At 41.2% G+C, this 21,823-nt stretch overlaps 3 protein-coding genes across 5 annotated transcripts in view; 2 read left to right on the top strand and 1 right to left on the bottom strand.

Annotated features, from left to right (window-relative positions):
• Positions 1 to 7,397, bottom strand: part of LOC111081322 (LIM/homeobox protein Lhx4) — a 148,939-nt gene extending 141,542 nt beyond the window's left edge. The window contains exon 1 of one of the 3 annotated variants that reach the window (XM_041595861.1): positions 7,313 to 7,397. The gene's annotated coding sequence lies outside the window, so the exon portion shown is untranslated. The remainder of the gene's footprint in view (positions 1 to 7,312) is intronic. The other 2 variants (XM_041595859.1, XM_041595853.1) reach the window with 2 other exon arrangements.
• Positions 7,398 to 9,618: 2,221 nt separating this feature from the next.
• On the top strand, positions 9,619 to 9,934 carry LOC121405069 (neuropeptide SIFamide receptor-like). Its single transcript, XM_041595664.1, has 2 exons — positions 9,619 to 9,750; positions 9,836 to 9,934. The coding sequence occupies exons 1-2, from the start codon at positions 9,619 to 9,621 to the stop codon at positions 9,932 to 9,934; spliced, it is 231 nt and encodes a 76-aa protein (XP_041451598.1).
• Positions 9,935 to 17,399: 7,465 nt separating this feature from the next.
• Positions 17,400 to 19,738, top strand: LOC111081677. The gene is made up of 2 exons (XM_022377807.2): positions 17,400 to 18,025; positions 18,092 to 19,738. The coding sequence occupies exons 1-2, from the start codon at positions 18,011 to 18,013 to the stop codon at positions 19,142 to 19,144; spliced, it is 1,068 nt and encodes a 355-aa protein (XP_022233499.2). The 5' UTR covers positions 17,400 to 18,010; the 3' UTR covers positions 19,145 to 19,738.
• Positions 19,739 to 21,823: the final 2,085 nt, after the last annotated feature.

Genomic DNA, 21,823 nt, shown 5'->3' with positions numbered 1-21,823 from the left:
ACTGAGTATGGGTATAAGTAGAGTCGCGTCCCCAGAAGCGACTCGCACGTTCCTTCTCGTTTTTTTTTTCAATTCAGTTTTGGATTAATGATTGGCTTAAGATTCTTGATCGCACAGAGATTAGGACCATTTCCCGGCCAGTCCAATGTCCTAATTTGGAGCATTGACAAATATTATTTTGTCAAAAAAAAGTCAACGTTCTAAAAATTAAACATTTATAAGAGTTCATAACACAATTCAATAACAAAGTTAAAAAAATAATATTGACCAATTTTGCACAGTGGCAAGGACCAGAATCGTCCTAGAAGATGAGGGCATCAGTATACGAAAAGAACTGCTTATTAGAATTTATGAATTTAATGCCAGATACCAACCTCTATATTAAAAAAAATTTACAGACCATCCTGCTGCCTCCTTGCCACATCATTTGTTTTGGGCACTAATTTTTAAATCGTTGGCTGATTTCCGGCGATCAATCGACCTACCATTCGAACCAATCAGGTTTATCTTACTATTGTTACAAACATTACGTTTCTTCAATCGTTTACAGTCAAAATTTTGGTTGATTTTGGTCAATAGGAGCTTTTTCTGGATTATTGCTGGCCCACGACCGTTAAGTCATGTCTCCTGAAGATGTCGCCGTTTAGTTTTGATGCTCATATGGATACTAGAGATATGCGTAGCTCCATTCAAAACAAAATTCCAATAGAATCCATTCGAATTGAGTTAAGTGAGTGGCACACACACAATGAATTCAGTTTATACGAATGTGTGTGTGTGCCTCACACTTTTCAACATTCGGTTGTATGAGTTAGAATGAAGGAGTGCATATGCAGATCTCTAATGGATACCTACCGACTAAGTAAACTTTCCTTGTAATATCTTATGCCAACTTTCCAACGCTCAGACGTTTACAAATACGATCCTAGTTTGAAAGTCCTTTTGGGACCCTTAGAAAATTGTGATTTGAGGACTCATACAAATTTTGGTGCTAATAGCGCGAAAAAAGAAAAATGGCAGCCTTTTCGGTTTCAGTTTCTTTCGACATTTTTTACATTTTTAATTTGCAATAAAAATATTTCCCCGACTAACTTAGACGTTTTTGAATTCGCACCATCGCTTTAAAGTTAGCTAACATGAGTGTTCGGATTTCTGTGCTGTAACGAACCATGGTTCTAGCCATGGCTCGTCACAAGCGGCGGAGGGTCAGCGCATCCACGCTGGCCGGAGACAACAATCAAACTGATATACACAGAGCTAACGAACCATGGCTCTAGCCACGGTTCTCCACAAATAGCGGTGTGTCAGCAACTCCGGAAATAAAATAGTCTTAAGCAACGCACGCAATTATTAAAATTAAGAACTCTCGATCAACAACTCTACCCATTCTGCATTATTTCGCAATCAGCGAAGATAGCACAAAATGCTCGGTCACTCACCTCTTTCGCAACCATTCGGCCTCAGGTCATCAACTTACCACTCAACTTCCGCCATGCAGAGTTAGCGAAAACTCATTTTTGTACACCAAATACCCAATTCCCAACTGCACCTTCCGGGATGCAGCCTCAGCAAAGCCACCCCGACCTACTAAAAATTGTCAACGAAGCACCAAGCTTCGACCTAGTTACCACACCCCACAATTATTGTTACCCAATAATCTTAAGTTAGCAATAAGCCATTATTTCCGGGTCTCAGGTGCGATCGCCAGCTGCATAAAAGGGCCAAGATCGGCCGAAAGAACCGGCAGTCCATCAGCCCGAATACAAGACACAGGCAGTCCATCATCCCGAATACAAGACACAGGCAGTCCATCAGCCCGAACACGAGACACTGACTAAGCAATCCACCAGCGCACCATACAACTACAAGCCAGAGTAACAACGTAAAAGAACTAAGTGAATGAAAATATACTGAATAAACCAAGAACAACCAAAACCCAAACTCTCGCGTCATCATTTTTCCCTTGCCTACTGCATTTCCAGCCAGCCCGACACCTGAAGTCACCTGCAAACTACAAAATTTTCTTGTAGCGGACCCTATACAGACTGATGCATACCTCAGCCTGAGATAGGACCTCACAGTGTCCGCTACTGTAGTTGGCTGACTCTAGCCATGGCTCGTTACAAGCAGTGGGGTTTCAGCGCATCCACGCTAGTCGGGAACAATAATCAAAGTGATATACACAGAGCCAACGAACCATGGCTCTGTCCACGGTTCTCCACAAATAGCGGTGTGTCAGGACCACCGAAAAATAAAATAGTCTTAAGCCACGCACACAAATACTAAAATTAAGAACTCTCGATCAAGCACTCTACCCATTCTTGTCCACATATCAATTTAAAACACCCCACCTCCTGCGTTATTTAGCAATCAGCGAAGACAGCACAAAATTCTCGATCCCCCCACCTATTTTGACCTACATTCATACCCCACCCCACAATTATTGCCCAATAATCATAAGTTAGAAATAATTAATTATTTCCGCATCGAAGACGAACCGTGGAAAATTACGGTCTCAGGTGCCGAAGAAGCAGGCAGTCAGCCCGAACCCATAGGGCTACGCAAGTCAGTCCATCAGCTCAAATCCAAGAGACTACACTAGTCAGTACATCAGTCCAAACTCAAGACACTACACTAGGCAGTTCACCAGCCAGAGAAATTCAAAGTGTAAATAAACAAGTAACGCAAATAAATGAATTAAATAATCCAAAACAAATATACAAACAGAAGTTCCCGAGTCATTTCTTGCAACGTTCTACCTTGCTTACCACTCTGGTCATACAAGGCCAGTCCCGAACCTTAAGTTCCGGCAAATCTACAAATTTCTTGTAGAGGAACTCTGGACAGGCTGATGCCTCAGAAGTGGCGCCCGAGCAGGGACTTTTGGTAACTTTAAGGCAACTTTAAGGAAACTTTGGGAACACCTTAACACGGGGCTTCGTGGATTAAAGACCCACGGCCACCGAAAGAGAACAGGATAGCCAGAAAAATACCCGTCAAGCAAAAAAACCGCGCCTACTAAAATCCGGCCACGAACAAGTAGTGCCGATCCTACGAGTGTCGAACGAAAGGGCCACAGTACAGAAGTACCACAAACAAAACGAAAGTCAGTGCCACTAACCACAGAAATACACCATGGAAGCCCAGGGTGACGGCCAACCCGACGAATTTTTCCCTAAGGGACACCATGCCAATCCAGGGGTCACCACCAGCTGGATTTACAAAATCCGGCGGGACGAGCTGGAAGCCCTTGCCGAAGAATTCGGATTTGGCAACGAAGGAACGGTCGAGGAACGACGAAAGAGATTTGCCGCATTAGTCCCGCAACACTCTCGCAGGACGCCTGTGTTCGACTGGGAGACCTCGAACGGCAATACGCCAAACAAGCAGGACGCTCCAGGTCATCCATGCCTACCACTCCTGGGCCGTCCGACAAGCGGAAAATGGACCCCAGGGCAGCCGCCGAATACAGCACGCCCAGCACAGGATATACGACAGCGCAATGCCAGCAAACCAGATGTACGTGCGGCTACACGAACTGCAAAGCTTGTCACAAATGGAACCGGATGCCATTTCGCAGAATCCATTGGGAGACACACAAGGGAGACCGTCAGCTAATCCAACCAGCATGAACACGACCCTCATCGCCAACCCACGCGCAGCCTGTCGCCGGTGTGGTAAAGCCGGCCATGCGGAATTCGACTGACATAATCCCTCGATCCTCTTCTGCTGGGAATGTGGCAAACGCATCGATTGCTGCCGACAATACACGTCGAGAAACGACATGCGTCCCCAACTGATACGGGATCAGCCGGGAACGACGCTTCCTCCGACCCGCGACGTAAGAACCCCTTACATGTGAACAACGGCCGGATAGTGGTGATGGTGACCATAGGACATGTTATGGAAGCCACACTCGCCACCGGGGCATCCAGAAGCTTCATCAGCGTAGACCTCGCCCGACAACTGGACAACAACACCAACCTGCAAGATGCATACGACTGGCCGACGGCTCGGTCAGTGAAATCACACAAGTTCTACTGGCGCACATCAAACTGGATCAACGAGAGGTGCAAATCCCGCTGAAAACATATACTCTCGAACAAAACACGAAACTCAAAATAACATACACTTCTTTTTCTCAAAATAGTTCTTATTAGAGGAGGTACCAACAACCGCTCCAGTTTCTGCGCTCCACTTGACAGTCGTCCTACGGATACACTACATTCACAAAACACCTCTTTTGTGACTTGTCGCCTACACTAGACATCACTTTGAGTGATGGCCGATAAGCGAGAAGCCTCACGGTGCACCAGCTCAACTTCCTTGTGTCCTTGGGTCACAGGGGCAGAAATAAACACTGCCATCGACAACAACAAAAAGAACACCACAATATTCCATCGATTGTCCACCAAAACAGTGGGCTTGTGGGACCCCGCGTCGCGCACAAGGGTCCTACCATATGTTGTTGTTTTGTGTCTCTGTCGGGCAATGTTTGGCATTGTACAAATCGGGTATGTTTACGTTACTGTTTACTTAAACTACTAATAATAATAACAATAAGTACACATAATATAGGACAACACGATAGACAACATAAATAATGTAGCTTGCATTTAAGAAAGCACCCCCACGGCACATGCACAAGAGACACGGAACGGACTCACGATTTGGTTTAGAAGATCGGCTCGTCTGGCACACTGACCCGGCTGCGTTGGTCAATCTTCCGGGCCAGGCTATGGGGAATGCACCGCGGATTAATTTACGTTTAAATTCAAATTTTCACCACTCACTTTTCTCAAAATGTTCCACCAATCGGATTTAACCCCACTCGGCCTCGATTTTGGCTTTTCTATCACTTAGTGCATCCGCTTTGGATGATCACTCACTCTACTTATACCCGTACTCAGTCCGTATAAACATTTTTGAGCATATGATTTTTTAGAATTATAGAATTAAAAAAAAAAAATTTTACATTTAACATTTTTTTGCTACATCTGCTATCTACATCTACAATGTATATTCTACATCTAACATGTAGATTGTACATGTTCCATTTAGATTCTACATCTCCTCTGCTAGGGGTTGCTCGTGCACTGAACGAGGCAGAGTGTGCGAGCGAGATGGAAAATGAGATGTGTTGTCGTTGGCAGGAGGGGGCAGGGGAAGCAACTGAAAATAAATTTCTTCATTCTGGCTACAATTATGATCCGATCTGATTCAGATTCGGCAATCTGGTAGATATGGACATTCTCTACGATACTGCGTTTTCAGTTTTATCGTATCTTTAAAATTGTGCCTGCCACATTTCCTTCTTTTGGGGGGGCGGAAGGGCGCTGGGCGAAATTCTGAAATACACTTGTAGCAGTGTGATATCACATAAGTCTGGAAACCAAATTTGGTTTCTCTAGCCCTTATAGTCTCTGAGATCTAGGCGCTTATCGAGACGGACAGACGGTCAGACGGACAGACAGAAATGGCTCTATCAACTCGGCTTTTGATGCTGATCAAGAATATATATACTTTATGGGGTCGGAAACGTTTCCTTCTCTGCGTTACACACATCCACTTTTACCACAAATCTAATATACCCCTTAACTCTTTTTTGAGTACGGGTATAAAAACTGGTAATTGTAATGAACTAAATTAGCAGTAGTTTGAGAAGACAATCACAAAAACCACATACCTATCGTCTGAACACGAAAACGAGTCCGATGCGCATCTGAGAAGCCTGCGAAGCATGGTTTGTATTCTAATATGTTGCCTCCGTAGTTCTTCGATGGCCAACAGTCTCGGTAAAAGTATTTTAATTAAGTTTACCGTAAAATTCAGATGTCTGTTTTTTTTAACAGCTGATTGCTGCCATGCACGGAGAGTTGCCAGACAACTGCTGGAGTTGCCGAGTACATTGTTTTGTTTGACTCTCACGATATGGGATGTTTTTTTGATTAAAAGTAAAGCTTTCAAAAATCAATTATTTTATATCATAATAGAAAAAAAAGAAAAACCAATTGTTTTGATATGATAAAACCAATAAAACTGCAAAATGAACCCTATTCGAATTAAATCTTGAAAGGTGTCAGCCCTAGCCTTAGTTCGAATTTGGTTTGTGACAATGCTAAGAAAAATGAAATCGCTCGCAATTCTGTGGCACGGCGGAAATTTTTAAGCGGAAATCCTCTGCGCGGTTTCCCATTTCACTAGTGATTTCTGTGGCACCCCTGGTATTCTTGATCAGCATAAATAGCGGAGTCGATATAGCCATGTCTGTCTGTCCGTCTTGTTTGTCGCATAGTTCTCAAAATCTAGAAGAGCTAGAGCAACAAAATTGATATCACACTGTTACAAGTAATTTTCAAAATTTCGCCCAGCCCCCTTCCACCACCACCTTTTCAACGCTGAAGCAAAATCAGAACCCTACGCCTCTAAAGTCTTATTTTAAAGCTCGTAAATCCGATTAGCACTTTTCGCAATAAAGCCGCTGTATGTTCACATGGGTGTGAACAAGACGCACCACGCGGTTGAGGCTTTTCCGCCTCGCTATTATAGCTGAGATTTTTAGGTGTATTCTTCACGAAACCTTGACTTTTTTCGCGGCACATCAACTGCTGACGACGGTACACCAGTGTGCCGCGGCACACGCTTTGCGGGACACTGGCCTAAGACAACAAAAACTTGAGGGAAAGGCGCCAATGCCTTTTAAACATCATAAATACGAATACGGCCAACAAAAATATTACTTGAAGAACCTAACGACTTTACAAATAATTGATGTGCGTAAACTTAATTTCTTTAGTTAATTTTTATAAGGATACCATCGTAAAAAATTATAATAAAGATATAAGAAAAAGTAAAAATATTTTCGGGTTTATTTATTTATTAGTACATACATAGATATGTATATACACATTTCCGGTAGGTGTTTCACACCTTTTGTACCAAAATTAGTCTTTTTGCTTGTTTTTTTTTTATTTAAAAGGGTAACTTTGATTCCTATTGGGATATTTACATATGTATGTATATCTTAAGTATTATAACATAGGATAATATGAAAATAGCTCAATTCATTTTTAATCGAAATCTTCTAAATTGAACTGATGAAATCATTTATTTTGACAACCGCTGCTCGTTGTCAAAAAATTCAATGAAATTAAGTATATGTACATATGCATGTAAGTATTTTACCGCTGGGGTAGACAATTTTAAGAGGTTGAATGCAACATCACTTGTTAAATGTTTGTAAGTTTAAAAGGGGATAAGTGAAAAATGCAATCGCAAATAAAAGCTTGAGATTAAGATACATTTAACTTACATTTTTATTAAATAAATTTCTAAACGTTGAAAATATTGTTTTGGTTATAAATGCAATTTAGATTAGGGATGCAAGACATCGATACTATCGATTTGAGTTTATTTGAGGCGATACCATTAAAGAGATTTGATTTAACGGTAATGTAAGAATTAATATGGAACAGTGGAATGAGACCTATATAGTTTTCCTTGCGTTGCATATTTATGGATATATTTTCAGGCAGGCTCCGGCTTTCATTTACTTTTACGTTTTAGGTTTTCACCCAAAAAGCCTCTGTTAAAAAGGGGTAATGACACCGGTCCAGCATATCCTTAGATGCTCTGTTCTTGGAAGATATTATGTGGTATGCAGCGAAAAGGCAGATGTTAAATTGTATTTCGACTGGTCGCAGCGATTACAATGCTGTGAGAGATGTAACAGCGAATGATCACGACAACAGAGGGCACATCAATTGACTTCATTTGTTCTGTGAGCGGCGCTCTAAAAGCCTTTTCACACTGGTGACCATCCAGCATCCATTTCAGGGATGTTCCGGAAGGTATTGCCATTCCGAAAATTTCCCAGTTATTCCACCATCCATCTGGGATGTTCCTTACTCGCACGTTTCTGTGCCGTACTTTTTGATAATTTTCAAATGCAACAATAAATTGGCATTCACAAAGAAAAAACGGAACTCACTACGTATATGTAATGAATGCCAGACATGAAAATGGGAAAAACAACAATACACAGTCCATCAGCTGTTTCCACCAGAAGGTTCGATCGACCGAATGGAACAGCAGCAGGCTGCATGCCTCGAGGCATGCAGGAAAAAAACACTCCAAGCATGGGACAGCCGAGCATTGTGGAAGCCGAGTATGACGCTCTGATGAAATTGCGCGCAGAGATTTTTTTTTTTATTTGTTATTTTATTTTTTGAATCTTAGCCTAATATATTTATTTAATTAATTACACTTAATTACTTAGAGTACGTCCCTAGCTAAGTATTATTGCTGGGTGGGGAGGTCTCTTCGCCGGAGTCGTGTATGGCTAGTGTGCCAAGTTAAAGACTGCGCAAGTCTATTAGGATGGGCTTGAAGCTAGTACTTTGCTTTCATTTTGGCAATTTCATCTTTAACTGATCCTACATTTACATTTTTCATTCCGTATGTACCATGGGGCCCCAGTGATAGTTCTTAGTATCTTCGATGGAACTCTCTGGATTATTTCTAAATAACTAACGCAAGCATTTCTCCATTGCTCGGAGCCGTATGTCCAGATGGGTTTGAGAACTGCAGTTTTAGTGGTGAACGGGTGTTTATTAGCCAATGTAGATTACTAGCTTTAAATTTAAGTAGATTTCTCTTCGCTTCGATGTGTTTACGCCAAGTAAGCCTTCTATCCAGATGAACACCAAGGTATGTTACTTCGGTGGTTTGTGGAATGTTGATATTGTTCAGACATAAAGGTGACATGCTTGCACTTTTGCTCATTTGCATGTATCCACCAGTCTGCTAGCCATTTTTCTAAGGCCACGAGATGAGATGATAAGTGTTCCGTGGCCCTTCTTGGGCACTTAGAGCGACTTAATATAGCAGTATAATCATCAAATGTCGAAGTTGTTTTTAGGCTGTTTGTCGGTAAATCTGCTGTGAATATGATATATATGATATGATAGGTCTTGTTTGATACGATTCAGGAGCAACTTTTCAAATATCTTTGATAGGCATGGCAGAAGGCTGATAGGTCTATATGATGATGGCTTGGACTTGTCTTTTCCGGCTTTATGGATCATTGTGATGACAGATTTCCTCCATTCTTGAGGATAATAGTCCCATTTCATCATGCTGTTGAATATCACAGTAAGGAAATACACTGCACAGCTCGGAAATTCTAAGATCATTTTAGGGGTGATGAAATCGTGGCCCGGAGCTTTCTTTTGCTTTGAGATTTGGTCTTTAATGACTTTTGTGACATCTCCTGATTGGAATATGATAGGCGGAGTAGCTTCGGGATTGTTGGTTGGTGGGAGCACAAAGGTTTTTGTTGCTGGGTGTGGTTTGAAGACGTTTTCTAGATGGACGGCAAATGTATTTGCCTTCTCTTTGCTGCGAGCCCACTCTCCTGTTTGTGTACGCAAAGGTGATTCACTCTCGGCCACCTCATCCACCTATTATGCCAACTTGCTGAACATGTCGCCGGTGACCACCAGCCTGATCGCGGCAGTAGCGGCCACCAAATCCTACAATGACAGTTCCATGCGCTGGGAGCAGTTCGATGGAAACGTGGACTTTGGCTTCGATCCGCTCTACTGCCATTCGCTGGCCATGTCCATTGTCTATATCGTGGCTTATATCGTGGTGTTCCTGGTGGGTCTCATTGGCAATAGCTTCGTGATTGCCGTCGTCCTGCGGGCGCCTCGCATGCGGACGGTGACAAACTACTTCATTGTGAATCTGGTATGTGGCCCCTAAATCTTACGAATGAACCCCATTAATTTGAACTTAAATTTCTATTCCATTCCATACCATTCCCAGATTCCAGGCCATTGCGGACATCCTTGTTATTGTCTTCTGCCTGCCAGCCACTCTGATTGGCAACATCTTTGTGCGTAAGTATCTGGTTAATTCCGTAAGGCTGTGAGATTTATTCGCCGCTGGGGGCCACATTAACGCCGCGTAGGATGATGTGTGTTTCCGTCTGTTTTTTTTTTTTTTTCTGTTTTGGTTCTGCATATTAGCCGGATTTATGGCTTGAATACGCCTGATTTTGCTTTCCACAGTGGGCTCCCCGTTTGCTAGTTGGGGAGAGTTGCTCCATATAGGATATTTGAGCTCGGTTGTTTTCATCTTCTAGGGCTCTGCGTAGTATGTGGTTGGCTATTTTTAGCCGCTCTTTCGAGGCAGGTGATCTGTGTGCTTGCCACTCTCGGCGAAGCCTTCTTTTATCGCGTAGCAGCACTTCAATGTGCCTAGAAATACGACTGCTGTTGGAAAGTTTATTAGATGCTAATATTGGTGTTGAGTGTTTTGCCGCTAGTGACATTGAGGATACCAATGCTTCGACTGACCTATCAATGTCATCTTTACAATTAATGTTTGGGCAGCTATCAATATGAGAGCTTATGTACCTCCTGTATTTGAGCCAATCTGTTTTGCTAGAAGTTAGAAAGTGTGGGCGTTCCGAAAGCTGTGGATGGTCGTAAAGGTGAAGTAGAATGGGCGAGTGATCCGATGATAGATCTGTTAAGTGATCTACATTAATCTGAGCTTGCAGCACCCTTCGTATAACTGCAAAATCAATCAAGTCGGGTTGCTTGTTTGGATCTGTGGGCCAATATGTGGGCTTGCCCGGAGAGATAAAGTCTAGCTTGTTTCGTGGGGTTATTATAGCGTGATATAGTTGTCTTCCATTCGGGTTGGTAAGTCTAGATCCCCAATGGGTGTGCTTAGCATTGTAGTCACCAGCTGCTATAAATCGGTCAACTAGTAGGTTTATAAAGAGGTGGTCAAAGGAATTTGACGACCCCTATATAACGAAGACTTTATATATCTCGCTTGTTCGTCCGATTTTAGAGTACGGCTCTTGTGTATGGTGCCGCCAGTACAAAGTACACCTGGACCGTACAGAATCAGTCCAGAAAAACTTTTTACTTTTTGCTCTGCGTGGCCTTAACTGGGATGCAGTTGTAAGACTGCCGTCTTACCCTTGTAGATTGCTTTAAATAAACCTTCCAACCTTAGTTAGTCGTAGAAAAATGCTTGGTGTGATTTTTATGCACAACCTGATCAAGGGTGACGTAGATAGCCCTGACTTGTTGAGCCGCATAAACTTTACGATTCCTATTAGATCTACTAGAAACTGCATTCCTTTGTTCCTTCCGCTTTGTAGATCGAATTATTCCTTGCACGTACCATTTAGGGTACTTTGCTCGGACTTCAATTCCCTCTACCACATAATATCAACTACTAATTCCCTTCCTCTTCTTAAATCACTAATACTAACATACCTTTCCCGTAATTAGTTATATTTTTTAGCTATCTTTGCATGTTTAGCTCTTTGAGTTGTGTTTAGCTCTAATTTTCCTCGAATTTTAGTCTAACACCTATCTTTCCTGCATGCTCGCGATCGGTTCGGTAACACGCGTCGCGCGTCATGCGGCAGCGCCCCTCGGTCGGTTGGGCGGGAGGAGGGCTGCGTTTCTGCCTGGGTTCCGCGCGTAACAGGCTTCTGCTTGGTGTCGCATGGGCCACTTGATGGTGCAGTCATTGCATATCAACGTCCAGTAGACCTATATTATTCTACATATTCTCCGCAAAGGTCGCGCATTGCACATGGCAGAGTGTGTGCGAGCGAGAAAGAGAATGAGTAGCTAGGTCTCGCGCTGAAGGAGGTGGGGGAAGCTGCTGAAAATAAATTTCTTCATTCTGGCTATAATAATGATCTGATCTGATCCAGATTCGGCAATCTGGAAGATATGGTAGTTTTCAACGATACTAGCCTTTTAGTGTTCTCGTATGTGTTCCACACCCTCGCGGAATAACCAGCAAGTAGTCCTTAAGGCCTGTCCCCAGCACCACGGAAAATTCCTGCCAGGAATTGCAAATTATTACGTGAGGGTGTGGAACATAACTAAAACAGGTTTGAGGATCAGCTGTGTTTTGTAAGCAGTGCCAACTGTGAAATTCCACTAAAATTAAAAAAGAAAAAAAGCACACGGCATATATTGTTGCAACGAAAAAAGGAAGAATATGCATTTCTCGTTTTGGTTTGCGCACAGATTTTGCCTCCAATTCCTACTTTTCTGGATACGCAAGCCAGGAAAACGTAACCGAAAAATTTCTACCACATTTTTTTTACATGAAGTTTGACGTGAATTTTTTAATTCCTTGGGTTAATATCCCACTTTGTTAGAACCTATCTCAGGCTGACGTATGCTCAGTCCAGCCAGGATTTTTCTAAAAGAAATTTGTAGATTCGCTGGGAGCTTAAAGTGGGGGCCTGACCTATTAACGGAAGTGAGGGTACGGCTGATGACGCAGGTGGGTTGATTTTGGTTTTTTAGTTTGCTTATTTAGTTCAATTTTATTGATGGTTTGTTTTGTTTACATTATTGGGGCTTCGTTTTCGTGTCTTTCTGTCTTGCGTGACTGTTGCTGATGGATGATGGACTGCCCTGATTGAGTGTTGTTTTATTTATTAATATTCTTTGCTGCTGTCTTTTGAGGGTCAGCTTGTTGAGTGACTGGGGCTGATCGACTGCCCTTTTCTTCTGTTGGGTCGGCGCTATTTAAACTCGCAGCTGGCGATCGGTACTATCATAATAACTTTTTATTACTAGGCATACTTAAGATTATTTGTGTGGGGTTAGTGGTTCGGGAATTGGTGCTTCATCGACGGTCTAACGATGGGTCAGTGGAATTTGGGGTGGTGTCGTCGTTTTTACATCGCGGAGTTCAGATGGTGTCTACATGGTTGATGCTCTGACAGTGATTCAGTGAATTGGTGCTTATGTCTGGACGTTGATATGCAATGTCTGCACCATCTAATGGCCATGTTACGCGCGGAGACCAGGCAGAAACGTAGCCCCTCCTCCCGCACAACCGACCGAGGGGCGCTGCCGCATGACACGCGACGCGTGTTCCCGAACTGGTCGCGAACATATTGGAAAGATAGGGGCTAGACTAATATTCGAGGAAAATTAGAGTTTAACACAATTGAAAGAGCTAAACATGCAAAGATAGCTAAGAAATAGTACTAATTACGGGAAAGGTATGTTAATATTAGTGATTTAAGAAGAGGAAGGGAATTAGTGGTGGATTTTATAAGGTAGAGCAAATTATAATCTGAGCATAAGAACCTTAATGGTTCATGCACGGAATAATTTGATCTACAAAGTGGAAGGAACAAAGGAATAAAGTTTCTAGTAGATCTAAGGGAATCGTGAAATTTATACGGGTCAACAAGTCAGGGCTATGTACGTCAACCTTGACCTGGTTGACTAACTAAGGTTAGAAGGTTTATTAAAAGCAATCTACGAAAGTAAGATGGCGGTCTCACACCTGCATCCCAGTTAAGGCCACGCAGAGTAAAAAGTAAAATGTTTTTCTGGACTGAGTATATACGGTCCTGGTGTACTTTGTACTGGCTGCACCATACACAAGAGCCGTACTCTAAAATCGGACGAACAAGCGAGATATAGAGAGTCATCGTTATATAGGGATCGTCAAATTCTATTGACCACCTGTTTATTGTTTATTGTCATTTCTTGTTTATTGTCTAAGGTTCAACTATGGGCAGTTAAACTAAGGAAAAAACAAAAATTACATGAATATGAGAACATTGACTATGGCTATTACCCTGACCCGATGGGTTTGATTTATTGGCTCAAGCAGCCGCTATGGTCCAACCCACAGCCAAGTTGTGGTTAGAAGAATAACCGATAGCGTATAAAGTTGAGAATAAAGCAAATTAGATAATTCATTAATAAGGAGTTGAGCTTAGTGGTACTAGTGTCAAAGGAAAACAGATGAAAATATGTACTATAGATACGGCAAAGGCTACGGAAAGATTCATAGTCAGAGTAAGTGCCTAGTCGGGCGGAACAGCAATGCTAATAAGGCTATTGAGGGCAGCGGAATCGACCTCACCAGAGAGTAATTTGTGAAGAAAAAGAACTCCATGACAAATACGTCTACTTTCGAGAGAATGGATATCGATGAGACGCAGCCTACTCTCATAAGAGGGAAGATTTAGAAGATTTAGAATCATCATTTTTGCATTTCAATGCTTTATATTTTCCAGACGGTAAGGTGTAATCACAAAGTGTTTGGGCTTATCTTCTAGCTGTTTTAATTATCTTTTCAAAATAGCAAAGTTCTTTACAACCAGACGTAAGATACTACAGTTATCAGAAAAAAACAAGCGCTACCTCTGAAAAAAGCTTAAAAAAAATTCCAGACTTCAAAAATTTGTCAAAAAAAAGTTCTGCCATAGAAAAAAAACCATAATTCTTTAAACAAATTTAAAGCCCCATATCTATCAGAAAAAGTCGGTTTGGATCCTTGAGGAAAAAAAAAGTTCGATTTTGTCGAGTAGTTTTATCAATTAATTGAGTGAAAACATGGATCCAACTCGCCTTAGCTTTTTTTCTTACTCAGTTTCCTTACGAAACATCGCAAAAAGCGTGCTTTTTGACACTGCCATTTTCCCTGTAAAACCAAATAAATTAATTTGTTGCACGTAGTTGCAATTTGTTTTAACACAGAAGATTAAAAAAATACTGGTTTCATAAATAAAAAGTATTGAAGGCGCAAGGGGGCGGATGTCAAAAGATCTATTCCATGCAAGTGTCGGGTATGATATTAATAGCACACTAAAGGAAATGTTAAGTTCTACAACGATTTACCTCTTATACATGCAAGCACGGGACCAAAACATATATTTTTTATTAAATACTTACCAACTATGATCAAAATGGATGGTAATTTTAATACAAATCGCAAAACATTAAGATTTATTTTGCTTTACCAAAAGCAATAAAAAGGCGGTAAAATGTACTTAGGTATGGACAGAAAAGTTTGCTGCGATTCAACCGCGTGCAGGTACTGGACTATCGATACGAAAAATATATAAATATCGCAATAAATATCAGTGGGATGTTTACTTTCCAAAAAGTAAAAAAAATTAACAAGATTCGACATTTTAATTATTGATTTATTGCCTGCCAGATAGGCAGAATCGACCACTGTGCACGGTCCCGATAGGCAACTATCAATATAAATCTGTGGATCCCGCTCATGTTGCTGGATACTCAAGCCAGGAAAACGTAAACGAAAAATTCCTGCCACAGTGTTTTTTTATATAAAGTTTGACAGGAATTTTCCGATTAAGCGGTTCTGGATACTATGCTTAAAATAAAACTTGCGTAACTACTTCTGTTGAGCTAGCGAGCTTTTTCACTAGCGTAGTTTTGCGATATGTTTATTAACGAGACGATGGTTGTTTAGATTAAATATGGTTTATTGTTGTAAACAGTATAAAGACGATACAGAGTCAAAGAGATAGCGAAAGGTTCGAGTTAGATTAATGACGAGTCGGTTGGAGAGTTAGCTGAATTCATGACGGGGCCAGATTGTAGACGCGGGGGTCGGTACAAGACGGTGTCGGATTGAATAGCTCGATTCCAAGACGATGTGCAGTGGTTGCTAGATCCAGACTATAAAGGCGATACATATATACTTTATACTGGGCCGAATTGCCCGTGCCCTAATGCGAGCGAGAGAGCGACAGATCGAGAGAGTGATAGCAAAGCAAAGGAAAGAAAGAAAGGCGCGGGATGAAGAGGTGAAAGAGAACGGCTGCATAGGCTGCTGCCGTGAGGGAGCATGAATGCGTGCATGAGTTTGTAAGTAAATAACAATTTAGTACAGTGGGCAGTGCAAACAACGAACAATAATAAGGATTTACTCTACTGCTGCACCACTGGCTATAATCTATGCATTTGGCCACTATTTGGCTGCGTAACCAAACAACTTCTATTGTTAATTTATTATTTTTTGTGCAAAAAAATGTACACAAATAATAATATTTTGAATAGAACCACCCCATGAACAAAGCGGTTCTAATTTCCGAATTTCGACTGTATAAAAATTTAATATAATAAATTTAACATGATTTACCTTCCAAAAGTTTAGTGGGTCACAGTTCAATTTGTCTATATGTTTTTATATTCTTTATCCTGGAGTACTGAAATGATTGAAATGTTAATTTTATTAGCAAAAATTTTATTTATTTAAAAATTTGTTTGTTTTTTTTTTTCTTCTTGTAAGTGTGTTTTACTTGAAATATGTATAGTTCTCTTGCCGGTGGCGAAGGGATGGATGGTGAAGTGATTTTGGGCGATCTGTATGGACTTTTATGAATGACCTGACTTTTTTTTCTACGAGATGTAGCTGGAATTGATCGTAATATCAATTTAGGTTTTATTTTATTATTTTTATTTATTTTTTTTGTTGTTTATTTAAATTTTTTTATGTTTTAAATATTTTTTACCGTCTTCAATCTTCCTTAGAACCAAACAAAAATACCACGTATAGGGCAGTCTCGAGGCTTCAGGAGTTTGGTTGGCTGAGGTGTAACAGTTAACAGCTAACAGCAGGAGGCTACGAACTGAGTCATTAGTCGAGCAGATGGTGGGTATGATCGGGATCCATGCACCCGTTTCTCATGAGTAGTCGAGTAGAGTGGGGGTGGGGTACGGAGAGTTCGCGTCAAGGGCTCGTGCATAACAATAAAAAAAAAATATAATTCGCGTGCGGTTCCAGGTTCGGATGGAAGAAACAAAATAAAACGGACAGATTTGGTCAGATTCAACAGCAGTCGAAGTCGAGCGGGAGTTGCTTGTGGTGTTGTTGCAACTCGTGATGCCCTTCCTTGATCACACTCTTCCTTGATCCCTATAAGAATGCTCTAATTCAACTAGCTAATATCATCTCGGCGTCACATGATCCTTAAATACGGCACAATTAACTTGAATTCATTGTAAAATCTTTAATTAATTATTGGTCCTTAAAGCTTTCATAGCTGTAATCTATACTATAAATTTGTAGAAAAAAATCTGTGTGTAAGCGGCTATCTCCGCAACGCGTGCACCAAATTGCATGCTGTTTTTTTAAATGATAGCCAGAGAATGTGACCTGGTTTGCACAAACAAATTTGTACTTTTCTATAAATAGGTTCCTCAAGAATTAAAAATGAATCAAAAAAATCTTAAATTTGGTCCCAAAAGTGTGTGTTTGAACGCCTATTTCATTTCATTTCTCCGCAACGCGTGCACCAAATTGCATGCGGTGATAGCCAGAGTATGCGGCATTCTTTCTTTAAAAAAGTTTTCACTTTTCTATAAAAAGGGTACACCAAAAATTAAAAATTAATCAAAAAAAAATCTCAAATTTGGTCTAAAAATGTGTGTTTGAACGCCTACTTCATTTCATTTTGTGTCATTCTGTAGAACAAATTTGGTCTAAAAATGTGTGTTTGAACGCCTATTTCATTTCATTTTGTGTCATTCTGTAGAACAGAACATTTGATAATAGATTTTGTTTTTTATAACTTTTTTTGTGAAAATTTGTTTTCTGAAAAAATTTAAATTTGTGTAAGTATATTTGTTGCTTTTGAAAATGTGTGCGTTTTAAACCAACCTGTGTGGTTTTTAATGTTAAATGTCGAGACGATTAAATTTGGGTCGGCGAACGCGAAATTCATTTCAAGTTGTGGCTTCGAGGAGCCGTGAAAGTAGCCAAGTCAATACACATCGCAATGAAAAGAATCGTCTACGCACAGCAAGGTCCCGTTCAAATCAACGGAACAATGATGCAACAACAACTGCAAATGAACGTCGTGATATTCAAAATCTACAAGGGGTTGCGTTCGCGTACAGTAGTGTCACCGATTACGCTTCTCACAGGCAAATTATAATTGGTCCAATGAACGACCGTTGTCGCCATTGTCAGGCATTAAAATTTAAAGGTGAAGCAGATGGGATGTGCTGTGCGAGTGGTAAAGTGAAATTGGCTGAATTAGGCAGCCCACCACAACCATTGAGCACATTACTTAATGGATTGACACCTGAGTCTAATCATTTTTTTAACAATATACGAAAGTATAATTCGAGTTTTCAAATGACATCTTTTGGCACCACAAATATTATACAACTTCATGCCAATGTTCAAGGTAATTAAATATTTTTGTTTATGCAAATTGTACGTTTGTTCTCATTCTCTCATATATTTTATTCAGATTAAAGGTCAAATATACCATGGAGCTGGCTCTTTTTTACCTTTCGACAACGCAGACCACCAATTTTTGCAATTATATTTTATCGGGAACGCGGAAGACGAAGCTGATCGTCGGTGTGCCATTATTACAAACACGCGGAGACAAATTATTTTCGATTTGCAAAATATTTTCCATGAGCACAACGAATTGGTTCAGGTTTTCAAAACATCGCTTGCTGACGATCGTAAAATTGTTATTCGAGCTGACAAAACACCGGTTGGCGAACATGCAAGGCGTTTCAATGCACAAACAGTTGTCGAAGTGGCAATAGTCATAGTTGGTGAGCAATTTAATAATCGTGATATTGTGCTTCATCGTAGAAATGAACAACTTGAACGTGTATCCGAGACTCATCGCTGTTATGATGCACTACAATATCCCATACTGTTTTGGAGCGGACAAGAAGGCTATAATTTCAGCATTAAATTGATAAATCCAGTAAACGGTCGAGAAGGAACAAAGAAAGTTAATGCTATGAATTATTACGCATACAGGCTGCAGATACGGCAAAATCAAGACAACCTTTTATTGAGGTGTAGAGCACTTTTCCACCAGTATATTGTTGACATGTATGCTAAAATTGAATCGGAACGGTTTTATTTTCTTCGATTCAACCAAGCCAAATTACGTTCCGAAGAGTATGTTCATTTGCGTGATTCCATTAACAACGATGGTAATGCACAAAACGTTGGAACTATGATAATATTACCGTCATCGTATGTTGGAAGTCCACGTCATATGTTTGATTACGCGCAAGAAGCGATGTCATACGTTCGCCGTTACGGTCGATCAGACCTCTTCATCGCCTTCACGTGTAATCCGCAATGGGAAGAAATCTCGGAATTATTGTTTGTTGGCCAAACATCGAAAGATCGCCATGATATTTTAGCACGTGTTTTTAGACAAAAATTGAAATCACTCATGGATTTAATTGTCAAAGACGGTGCATTTGGGTCTGTTCAATGTATTCAATTGAATGGCAGAAACGAGGTTTGCCTCATGCGCATATTTTAATTTGGCTGATTGAAAAAATAAGGCCGAATCAAATTGACGATGTGATTTCGGCAGAAATTCCAGATCCGACAGTGGATCCTGAATTGTTTGAAGTGGTCACCAAATATATGATTCACGGTCCATGTGGTGCGTTGAATTTGAATTCACCCTGTATGGTTGAAGGGAAATGCTCCAAACGTTTTCCAAAAAATTTGGTCTCCGATACAGTGACGGGCAACGATGGATATCCCGAATATCGGCGTCGTTCAACTGAAGATAATGGCCATTCGGTAACTTTGAGAGTTTAAAATCAAGATTTGGAGATTGATAATCGTTGGGTTGTGCCATATTCACCGTTATTATCTAAGATTTATAAAGCGCACATGAACGTAGAGGTCTGCAATTCAGTTCAATCTATTAAATACATTTGCAAATACATCAACAAGGGCAGTGATATGGCTGTTTTTGGAGCAGCTTCTAATGTTACCGATGAAATCACTCAATTTCAAATGGGCAGATACATTAGTTGAAATGAAGCAGTGTGGCCCATATTACACTAGTCAACACGATTTTTCCTCAAGGAACAAAACGAACTTTTTCTTAAAGATTTGGGGCCTAGAAATGGTTTGATGATATATATTTTTTTTCTATGGCAGAACTTTTTTTTGAAGAATTTTTGAAAACTGGTATTTTTTTGTAAAGCTTTTTTCAGAGGTAGCGCTTGTTTTTTTCACATAACTCTAGTATCTTACGTCTGGTTGTAAAGAACTTTGCTATTTTGAAAAGATAATTAAGCCCAAACACTTTGTGATTACAGCTTACCGTCTGGGAAATATAAAGCATTGAAATGCAAAAATGATGATTTTTTTGCGGTATTTTTTACAAAATTTTGACTTTAAAAACTCAGGAAAAGTCGAAAAAAAACTTATATCCTGTGTCCTCTATTTTTTTGTGTATAGGTGCATTAATTTGACGTCGTTCCAGGTATCGCTCATAAAAATCTATGGAGAGACTTTGGAGCTAAAATTCGTTAACCAAATCCCGCAACCTTCGAAAAGGTATTTGTTGGAAGCTGCCGAGCTTTTTCGGCAACTCTGACTCCACATTTACAATAATTTACTCCGTTGGTTAAGTTTACAAATGTTTTTTATTTTCACGACGGGTTACAAAGGTTTTGAGGCCGTGGCCGTGAGCTACGACTCGATGCTTTCTACGAATATTTGGACTGCACCGAGAACAGGGCGAAGCAATGCACTATAAGCAGTACTGGCATATGTGCGTGTGTACGGGAGCGTACTGAGAGAGCGATAAGTATAAGCAGTATAAGAGATGATATATGACTATATGATATTAAGAAGAACTATTATCGGCTGCTGCTCCGAACATACTCCCCCCCGTTGAAAGACTAGGGCTTTTAACAGGATCCTCAACGGGTAGGACGCACAGCTTGTTGACAGCTCGACGAGTGGTTCCAGATGGCGTTCTCAGGACGGCAACTCGCACAGTGCCATCAGCTCCAGCGATGATGTCGATCACCCGTGCTAATGGCCACTTCAACGGCGGCAAGTTTTCGTCCTTTATACAGACGATGTCGTTGACTTGGATCGATGGCTGCGGTGTGCGCCATTTGGCACGTTGTTGTAGCAGAGTCAAATACTCCTCACTCCAACGCTTCCAAAAGATCTGCTGAGCACAGGCGACTCTTTGCCAGCAATCTAGTCTGTTAAAGTTTAGATTTGTAACATCTGGCTCAGGAAACTCCATCAGCGGACGGCCAATTAGAAAATGTCCTGGTGTAAGGACGCCAAGATCTTCAGGGTTTTCTGAAATTGCGAGAAGAGGACGAGAATTTATTACAGCCTGGATTTGGCAGACCAATGTCCGCAGCTCGTCAAAGCCAAAGAGTGACGATCCCAGGGAGCGATATAAATGCTGCTTGGCCATCTTCACTGCTGCCTCCCACAAGCCCCCGAAGTGGGGCGAGCGAGGCGGGATAAACTTCCAATTGAAGCCATTGTTGATGCAATGATTATGAACTGCATCACGATGCTTCTCGCTCATAAACAGCCGCCGAAGGTCCTCCAACTCGTTCCTCGCGCCCACAAAATTGGTGGCATTGTCCGACCAAATGCATCGGGGTATGCCGCGCGTGGCAACGAAGCGTTTGAGGGCACTCAAAAATCCAGCAGTTGTGAGGTCCTTCACTAATTCCAACCAAACGGCCTTTGTTGCAAAACAGATGAAGACGCTGATGTAGCATTTTGTAGGCGTTCGAGTGCGGCCATCTGGCTTGTAATAGAAGGGACCACAGTAATCGATTCCAGTGACGCTGAATGCAGGCGAATCCTGCACTCGATCCTTCGGTAGGTCAGCCATTATGTGTTCCACAAGACGAGGTCTGGCCAAGAGTTGAGTGCCGCAAGCGACCACCAACACGAATCAAACCAACGTCATCTATGAAAGGCGAGAGAGATATAATGCTGCTGGAGGACTCCACACAGTTCCCCTTCCGCAGAGCACGGTACTCGGGATAAAGGTGGGCGCGTTGAACGATGCGACACAACAAGTGCGATCCTTTGCGAAGGTTTTCAGACGAGAGATCAGGTGACCTTTTCTTGTTGACGAACTTATGAACATATCCGAAAATGCGCATCATGACTCCGAATGAGTTAATGTGCTTAAACGAAAGCGAGATGTCGA

This window comes from Drosophila obscura, unplaced genomic scaffold (genome assembly GCF_018151105.1).
Source record: "Drosophila obscura isolate BZ-5 IFL unplaced genomic scaffold, ASM1815110v1 contig_137, whole genome shotgun sequence".
Lineage (NCBI taxonomy): Eukaryota > Metazoa > Arthropoda > Insecta > Diptera > Drosophilidae > Drosophila > Drosophila obscura.
The sequence above is the reverse complement of the archived record's forward strand: the minus strand, read 5'-3'. Positions and strand labels throughout refer to the sequence as shown.